We start from the raw sequence: 10,020 nt of genomic DNA, 5'->3' as shown, positions 1-10,020 counted from the left end.
ATCAGTGTCCCCCCTCAGTGTCCCCCTATCAGTGTCCCCCCTCAGTGTCCCCCTATCAGTGTCTCTCCCCCCTCAGTGTCCCCCTATCAGTGTCTCTCCATACCCCCCACCCCAATAGTGCCCTCCTTTTAGTGCTCCTCTCCCCCTCAGTTCCCCAATCAGTGTCTCTCTCCCCCCTCAGTACCCCCCAGTGCCCCCCTATCAGTGTCCCTATCCCCCCCTCTCAGTGCCCCCTCTTGTCTGTCAGCCTCCCTCCAGCTCCTGCAGGTGACATGTATGGTGCCCCCCCAGTTGTGTCTGGCGCAGGCGCAGTGGTGGGAGTGAGGCAGGATTATAGGAGATGCTTGCTGTACAGAGAAAGGCATAGAGCTGTCAGCTGCTGGAGGGAGAAGAGGGAGCTCTACTTCTACCCCCCCAAATAAAGGAGGACACCCCCTCCAGGGGCAGTCATGCATGCTCCGGGGGGTGCACACCTGCTACAATTGCCCCTGTGGCTGTGTCTGGTGTCCGGCCAGGAGCCCTATGCCCCCCATTCTATCCGCCTGGAAGGAGATATTACCCTGGGGGGGCTCTTCCCTGTCCATGCCCGGGGGGTGTCCGGAGTACCATGCGGGGACATCAGGAAGGAGAAGGGGATCCATCGGATGGAAGCCATGCTCTATGCCATCGATCAGATCAATAGTGACCCCGAAATCCTCCCCAACGTCACCCTGGGGGCCCGGATCCTGGACACCTGCAGCCGGGACACCTACGCCCTGGAACAGTCACTTACCTTCGTGCAGGCGCTTATCCAGAAGGATGCCTCGGATGCCCGATGTACCAACGGAGAGCCCCCCGTCTATGTGCGCCCCGAGAAAGTGGTGGGGGTCATCGGGGCTTCGGAAAGTTCTGTCTCCATCATGGTGGCCAACATCCTGCGACTCTTCCAGGTAGGAACTCACCTGTGCTGGGGTCTTCCAGGTACACCTGTCTGTGCAGGGACATACCTGTGCTGGGATCTTCCATGCAGGGACATACCTGTGCTGGGATCTTCCATGCAGGGACATACCTGTGCTGGGATCTTCCATGCAGGGACATACCTGTGCTGGGATCTTCCATGCAGGAATACACTTGTGCTCTGATCTTCCATATAGGATTACTCCTGTGCGCAGATCTTCCGGGTAGGGGCCCGGGACTCACATGTTGCATTGGATTGCTGTATGTGGAAGGTGTCGTTTAGGGGGTTTCTTCCTTCTGGGCTCATTATTACCCCCCCCCCTCTCCTCTTCATTCTCTTCCATTGCTTCCCTCCACCAGCAATTCTCTGCTACAGCCTCTGTGGGTGCCACTTCACTCCCTTCTCTGTAAGCCCCCTTACTTCTAGACCTGCCATGCACAACACTTGCTACCTGCTGAACCATCCTTCCATCCTTCCTTCCTTCCTTCCTTCCTTCCTTCCTTCCTTCCTTCCTTCCTTCCTTCCTTCCTTCCTTCCTTCCTTCCTTCCTTCCTCCCCTGTCTGTGCAGCAATTTCTGTGCAGTTAAGTACACACTCACCCCCTGTGGCTGCCCTTCTGCTACATTTGCTGGCCCCGGTGGTCTTGCTGTTGGCATTTCTCTTCGTTGGAAGGATTTTGCGGCTTATTTTTTTGGAATCTGTATATGGAGAGTGTGTATTCCACCTGTCTGTATGGAGATGAGGAGTATATGTGTGGGGAGTCTATGTAGAGTATATATGTTCATGGGAGTATTTAGGAGGATGAGGAGTCTGTTTAGAGTATATATGTATATGGAGAGTATATCGGAAGATGGGGAGTTCATGTAGAGTATATATGTATATGGAGAGTATATAAGAAGGTGTGGAGTCTGTATGTATATGGGGAGTATATAGGAAGATGGGGAGTCTATGTAGAGTATATATTTGTATATGGAGAGTATATAGAAAGAGTTGGAGTCTATATGTATGTGGAGAGTATATAGGAAGATGGGGAATCTATGTAGAGTATATGTATATGGGGAGAAAATAGAAGGATGAGGAGTCTGTTTAGAGTATATATGTATATGGAGCGTATATAGGAAGATGGAGAGTCTATGTAGAGTGTATATGTATATGGAGAGCATATAAGAAGGTGCGGAGTCTGTATGTACATGGAGAGTGTATAGGAAGATGGGGAGTCTATGTACAGTATATATGTATATGGAGAGTATATATGTGTATGGGGAGTATATAGAAGGATGAGGAGGAGTCTATGCAGAGTATATATGTATATGTAGTGTATATGTGTATATGGGGAGTATATAGAAGGATGAGGAGTCTATAGAGTATATATGTATATGGAGAGTATATAGGAGGATGGGGAGTCTATGTAGAGTATATATGTATATGGAGAGTATATATGTGTATGGGGAGTATATAGGAAGATGGGCAGTCTATGTAGAGTATATATGTATATGGAGAGTATATATGTGTATGGGGAGTATATAGGAAGATGGGCAGTCTATGTAGAGTATATATGTATATGTAGAGTATATATGTGTATGGGGAGTATATATGTAGATGGGGAGTCTATGTAGAGTATATATGTATATGGAGAGTATATATGTGTATGGGGAGTATATAGGAAGATGGGCAGTCTATGTAGAGTATATATGTATATGGAGAGTATATATGTGTATGGGGAGTATATAGGAAGATGGGCAGTCTATGTAGAGTATATATGTATATGTAGAGTATATATGTGTATGGGGAGTATATATGTAGATGGGGAGTCTATGTAGAGTATATATGTATATGGAGAGTATATATGTGTATGGGGAGTATATAGGAAGATGGGCAGTCTATGTAGAGTATATATGTTCATGGAGAGTATATAGAAAGGTGGGGAGTCTGTGGCATGGGAAGAGTTAATGGGCAGAGATGAAATGCTGGGAATGGATGGTGGCAGCTCAGCGCTCCTTCTACACACTCCTGTCTCTAATTTCTGCTGCTGATGCCCATCCATGAAGGATGATGATGCCCATCCATGAAGGATGATGATGCCCATCCATGAAGGATGATGATGCCCATCCATGAAGGATGATGATGCCCATCCATGGTCTTCATTGGATGCGATGTGGGGGAGAGTTGGGGACAGGGTGTCGGGTGTGTGGGTGTCAGTGATGTGGGTGTCGGGTGTGTGGGTGTCAGCCTGGCTCTCAGGCACACCAGCTCTCCATGGCATAAAATGGGTGCTGAAATTTAACCCTTGCTGGGGGTGATTTTGGCAGCTCTTCTCCTCCTCTATCAGAGACACTTGGCTTTGTTTCCTCCCCAGCCTGCATCTTGTCTCATCACTGCAAATCCCTTTAAATTGGATAATAAGGTGTTAATAGACGAGCAATCACAACACCATATGTATAATTGGAGGGTATGGGGGGGGGGGGGGGGGGGGCACTGGAAGCCACTTGGATGGGGTCCAGAGGAGACACTTGTAGCTCCATGGAGGAGGAAGGATGATTGACAGCTGATCCGTGATGGGAATTACAATGGAGTGGAGATTATTTGTATTATTTCTGTGTTATGGGAAGTTGTATTGTTATATTGTGTATTGTTATATTGTGTATTGTTATATTGTGTATTGTTGTACTGAATGCTGCAAACAGTTTCTGATACACAACGATTGCAATGCAGATCCGCAGATCCCCCCCCCTCCTTCCCTCATAGGGATCCTATGATAGTGCTGGGAGGGCTCTGTCCATGGTGCTGAAGTTCAGCAAGATTAACAAACTGCGGCTGTTTGCATGCTGGAGGAGAGGGGGGTACATAAAACTAGTGGAGGAGGGGGGGGGCACATGCACATGGAGGGGGGGGGGATACATACAACTAGTGGAGGAGGAGGGGGTACATTTACATGGTGGAAGAGAGGGGGGTACATATGAGCGGTTGGGGGGGTGGGGTATATACACATGATGGAATAGAGGTTGTTATATATGAGCGGTGGGGGGGATACATATAAATTATGGAGGAGAGGGGGTTATATATGAGCAGTGTGTGGGGGGGGTACATGAGCAGTGTGTGGGGGGGTACATGAGTGGTGTGGGGAGGTACTTGAGCGGTGTGGGGGGGTACATGAGCGGTGTGTGGGGGGGGTACATGATCAGTGTGTGGGGGGGTACATGAGCTGTGTGGGGGGGTACATGATCAGTGTGTGGGGGGGTACATGAGCTGTGTGGGGGGGTACATGATCAGTGTGTGGGGGGGTACATGAGCTGTGTGGGGGGGTACATGAGCGGTGTGGGGGTACATGAGCGGTGTGTGGGGTGGTACATGAGTGGTGTGTGGGGGGGTACATGAGCGGTGTGCGGGGGTACATAAGTGGTGTGTGGGGGGGTACATGAGCGGTGTGGGGGGTACATGAGCGGTGTGCGGGTGTACATGAGCGGTGTGTGGGGTGGTACATGAGCGGTGTGTGGGGGTACATGAGCGGTGTGTGGGGGGGTACATGAGCGGTGTGGGGGGGTACTTGAGTGGCGTGGGGGGGTACTTGAGTGGCGTGGGGGGGTACATGAGCGGTGTGTGGGGGGGTACATGAGCGGTGTGGGGGGGTACATGAGCGGTGTGCGGGTGTACATGAGCGGTGTGTGGGGTGGTACATGAGCGGTGTGTGGGGGTACATGAGCGGTGTGTGGGGGGGTACATGAGCGGTGTGGGGGGGTACTTGAGTGGCGTGGGGGGGTACTTGAGTGGCGTGGGGGGGGTACATGAGCGGTGTGTGGGGGGGTACATGAGCGATGTGTGGGGGTACTTGAGCGGTGTAGGGGGGTACATGAGCGGTGTGTGGGGGGTACATGAGCGGTGGGGGGGTACATGAGCGGTGTGTGGGGGGTACATGAGCAGTTTGGGGGGGTACAGGAGCGGTGTGGGGGGGGGTACATGAGTGGTTTGGGGGGTACATGAGTGGTGTAGGGGGTACATGAGTGGTTTGGGGGGTACATGAGCGGTGTGGGGGGTACATGAGTGGTTTGGGGGGGTACATGAGCGGTGTGGGGGGTACATGAGTGGTTTGGGGGGGTACATGAGCGGTGTGGGGGGTACCTGAGCAGTGAGGGGGGTACCTGAGCAGTGTGGGGGGGTACCTGAGCGGTGTGGGGGGTACATGAGCGGTGTGGGGGGGTACATGAGCAGTATCGGGGGGTACCTGAGCAGTGAGGGGGGGTACATGAGCCATGTGGGGGGGGTACATGAGCCATGTGGGGGGGTACATGAGCCATGTGGGGGGGTATATGAGCCATGTGGGGGGGGGGTACATACACCTCTAGACTCATCACACTGCTGATAACTTCAATCCTTTTACTCCCATGTAATAACCAGCTTCCCTCTGTCTGCTATTTCCAGCCTCACACCTGCACCTTGTGCACAGCTGAGAGCAGCATTGGGCGCACACTGCTACATCTAGCCCACACTCTCTGGGATCATCCCCTCCTATACCGCTCCTGTTTTTCTTCTCCAATGCAAATCTTAGCCTGTATGTGTGTGGATGGGATGAGGGGGGGGGGGGTCTGTTCTGTACAATAGGCTTTCATGAGATCCCAAGAAATGTTGAAGGACTTGATCATAAATGAATTGTTGGGCACTGGGGCGGGGGGGGCTTGGGGGTTGGGGGTTATGTCACCATCGCAGGGAGTCAGAGATCTTTGATGAGAATTTGGTGATCTATCAATGTTTGGAGAGAAGATTTGTGAGGGAAGAGGGGGGGTGGAGAGGGTCTCATACGAAGATGGGGGGTGGAGAGGGTCTCATATGAAGATGGGGGTGGCAAGGGTCTCATATGAAGGTGGGGGGTGGAGAGGGTCTCATATGAAGATGGGGGTGGAGAGGGTCTCATATGAAGGTGGGGGGTGGAGAGGGTCTCATATGAAGGTGGGGGGTGGAGAGGGTCTCATATGAAGATGGGGGTGGAGAGGGTCTCATATGAAGATGGGGGGTGGAGAGGGTCTCATATGAAGATGGGGGTGGAGAGGGTCTTATATGAAGGTGGGGGGTGGAGAGGGTCTCATATGAAGGTGAGGGGTGGAGAGGGTCTCATATGAAGGTGGGGGGTGGAGAGGGTCTCATATGAAGATGGGGGGTGGAGAGGGTCTCATATGAAGATGGGGGTGGAGAGGGTCTCATATGAAGGTGGGGGGTGGCGAGGGTCTCATATGAAGATGGGGGGTGGAGAGGGTCTCATATGAAGATGGGGGTGGAGAGGGTCTCATATGAAGATGGGGGGTGGAGAGGGTCTTATATGAAGATGGGGGGTGGAGAGGGTCTTATATGAAGATGGGGGGTGGAGAGGGTCTCATATGAAGATGGGGGGTGGAGAGGGTCTTATATGAAGATGGGGGGTGATGAGGGTCTCATATGAAGATGGGGGGTGGAGAGGGTCCCATATGAAGATGGGGGTGGAGAGGGTCTCATATGAAGATGGGGGGTGGAGAGGGTCTTATATGAAGATGGGGGTGACGAGGGTCTCATATGAAGATGGGGGGTGGAGAGGGTCTCATATGAAGATGGGGTGGAGAGGGTCTTATATGAAGATGGGGGTGGAGAGGGTCTTATATGAAGATGGGGGGTGACGAGGGTCTTATATGAAGATGGGGGGTGACGAGGGTCTCATATGAAGATGGGGGGTGGAGAGGGTCTCATATGAAGATGGGGTGGAGAGGGTCTTATATGAAGATGGGGGGTGACGAGGGTCTCATATGAAGATGGGGGGTGGCGAGGGTCTCATATGGAAGAGGCCATGTCATGTGAGATAGATTGTAAGCTTAGCATTCCGCCCCCCAAGGGAAGGACTTCACCTGTGAGAACACCTACAAGTTCCCCGGAGAGGATCCAGAGTCCCGGGTTCCCATCCAGTCCATTCAATTCTCATAGTCCTGGAGGATTTCTGGGCAAAGAGAAGTGATGGGACAGCAACATGCAGCAAGAAATAGAGGGAACATTCCGGATTGGTAGTTAGGGGTCAGTTCACCCCAAAAGTGAGTTATTGGTGCAGTCTGGTGGGCAGAGTCACCACTCAGCTCTCTTATCTCTTGGGGAGTCCATTAAAAAGATCCCCACACCTTATGGCCTGGCTTTGTTCCCTCCCTGAGGTCTTCCCAATCCTCCTGTTGCATTATCAATAATATCAATTAAAAATTAATGGGGGGGGGGGTTCCCTGTTGCATTTAATTGCCCTTTTGGGCTCCCCCTCTGGCTTTCCTTGCCCTGTCCTAATGCTCTTGCTCTTTATCTTCTCTTCCTTCTATCTTTTCTCCTCCGGTTGGCGTCTTCCATTTCCCTTTTTAGGGTTGTATTTTCTGTCCCATTGGGGGGGGGGGGGGGCAGACATCATCTTTTCGTATTGGTTAAATTAAAATTAAAAATAAATCAGAAAGACTGCAGCCCTCAGGTGGGGACAAGGCAGGTGTGCAGACCTGAGAACTCAGAGCTCATACCTGCAGAGTCACAGAAATATAGGAAGCTGACAATGGTCCAGCATCACAAGCTCAGATTAGCTGGCCCTTTAAAAGTGAAGAAATATCAATAGATCCAGTTACAATCACACTGCGTTATAATGTACAATAACCAGATCCCAGATCAGCTTACAAATTGTACGCTACACTAATTTCTGATTGGTTGTTCTGCCATATGCTATGTCTTTATGTACAGTACTGATAAATCCCTGTCATCGATCCGGTTCTGAAGTTTATGTGTGTCTGCCAACAGATGCCTTTAATTACGGTGCTTATCCAACCACATAGATATAGCTATAAATATAAATTCACCCCCTCATCCCTCATCTCTCCGAGAAATTGATATATTTGTGCAGCTAATTAGCAGTTACAATGTATACATCTCTTCCTCACGCGCACACACATGTTGAACGCCACTGAGGACGTGCGCGGTGTGGATACGATGCTGAGAGTTCTCTCCTTCCAGAGATATCTCGTGGTGCAGCAGATCAATTCATTGAGAGCAATGGATGTGATAGGCCACAGTTCAGGAAGATGCAGCCAATCAGGTCACTAGGGACTGGTGACATCATAAAGACAGAAGTTAATAGTGATGTCACTCATTATGTTATCTATCTATCTATCTATCTATCTATCTATCTATCTATCTGTCTATCTATCTATCTATCTATCTATCTATCTATCTATCTATCTATCTATCTTCTGTCTTTAGAAATAAAAAATACAATTCTGATCATCACCTTTTATCTGATTCTTGATGTTTTATAGACTTTGTTTCTGATATATTTTGTAATGATGTAAGTAGAGGGGTGCAGCCATTTCTGGATCATTATATACGTTTTCCCTAATATTGCAGCACAGTGCATGAGCTTTGCTGCTTCCTATTGCAGTGCATCTTTGTGATTACAGATCCTTCCCTGTAGGATTGACATGTGTACTTCTGAGGCTTCTCCTTTAATTGATTATACTGCAGCATCCATTCAGCAAGGGTGCTGACTGAACTTTGTGGAATATCGATAACCACTAGAGGGCGCGGCTACAACTCTCTATTCCGAATGCGAACCTGAAGATATGTTGTGTGAAAAGGCAAAAAAAAATAATCTCAGAATTGACTGGAAGTAACTGTTACAATGATATCTAAATGTATCGAAATGTATTTACTGCACGAGATCACAGGATCACCTGATCTCAAATATAAACAGAGACAGATGTGTGAACACCAATCACTTCACATGAATGTTCCTCCAGAGTCATCAATACGTTCCTTAGCGTAGCTCAGCCCTTCCCAACATTTATAACATGGAGGAGCCCTTCAAATTACTTTCAGATCTTAGAGAACCCCCACCAATAATGACTATCCACAGCTTGTGGTACATTAGTATGATGGTCAGTGGGAAGAATGTTCCTTACATTGGTGATCAGTGAGAAGAATGTTCCTTACATTGGTGATCAGTGAGAAGAATGTTCCTTACATTGGTGATCAGTAAGAAGAATGTTCCTTACATTGGTGATCAGTGAGAAGAATGTTCCTTACATTGGTGATCAGTGAGAAGAATGTCCCTTACATTGGTGATCAGTGAGAAGAATGTCCCTTACATTGGTGATCAGTGAGAAGAATGTTCCTCACATTGGTGATCAGTGAGAAGAATGTTCCTTACATTGGTGATCAGTGAGAAGAATGTTCCTTACATTGGTGATCAGTGAGAAGAATGTTCCTTACATTGGTGATCACTGAGAAGAATGTTCCTTACATTGGTGATCAGTGAGAAGAACGCCCCTTACATTGGTGATCAGTGAGAAGAATGTCCCTTACATTGGTGATCAGTGAGAAGAATGTTCCTTACATTGGTGATCAGTGAGAAGAATGTTCCTTACATTGGTGATCAGTGAGAAGAATGCTCCTTACATTGGTGATCAGTGAGAAGAACGTTCCTTACATTGGTGATCAGTAAGAAGAACGTTCCTTACATTGGTGATCAGTGAGAAGAACGTTCCTTACATTGGTGATCAGTGAGAAGAACGTTCCTTACATTGGTGATCAGTGAGAAGAATGTTCCTTACATTGGTGATCAGTGAGAAGAATGTTCCTTACATTGGTGATCAGTGAGAAGAATGTCCCTTACATTGGTGATCAGTGGGAAGAATGTTCCTTACATTGGTGATCAGTGAGAAGAATGTTCCTTACATTGGTGATCAGTGAGAAGAATGTTCCTTACATTGGTGATCAGTGAGAAGAATGTCCCTTACATTGGTGATCAGTGGGAAGAATGTTCCTTACATTAGTGATCAGTGAGAAGAATGTTCCTTACATTGGTGATCAGTGAGAAGAACGTTCCTTACATTGGTGATCAGTGAGAAGAATGTTCCTTACATTGGTGATCAGTGAGAAGAATGTTCCTTACATTGGTGATCAGTGAGAAGAATGTCCCTTACATTGGTGATCAGTGAGAAGAATGTCCCTTACATTGGTGATCAGTGAGAAGAATGTTCCTTACATTGGTGATCAGTGAGAAGAATGTTCCTTACATTGGTGATCAGTGAGAAGAATGTTCCTTACATTGG

General features: G+C 48.6%; 1 protein-coding gene across 1 annotated transcript in view; it reads left to right on the top strand.

Moving 5' to 3' along the window:
- Positions 1–303: 303 nt before the first annotated feature.
- GRM7 (glutamate metabotropic receptor 7) overlaps positions 304–10,020 on the top strand; it is a 578,795-nt gene continuing 569,078 nt past the window's right edge. The window contains 1 exon segment of the mRNA XM_073591511.1: positions 304–929. Coding sequence (XP_073447612.1) covers positions 450–929 — 480 coding nt within the window. The 5' untranslated portion in view covers positions 304–449.

The sequence above is a fragment of the Aquarana catesbeiana genome, linkage group LG07, assembly GCF_042186555.1.
Source record: "Aquarana catesbeiana isolate 2022-GZ linkage group LG07, ASM4218655v1, whole genome shotgun sequence".
NCBI lineage: Eukaryota > Metazoa > Chordata > Amphibia > Anura > Ranidae > Aquarana > Aquarana catesbeiana.
This window is presented reverse-complemented; position numbering and strand designations above follow the sequence as displayed.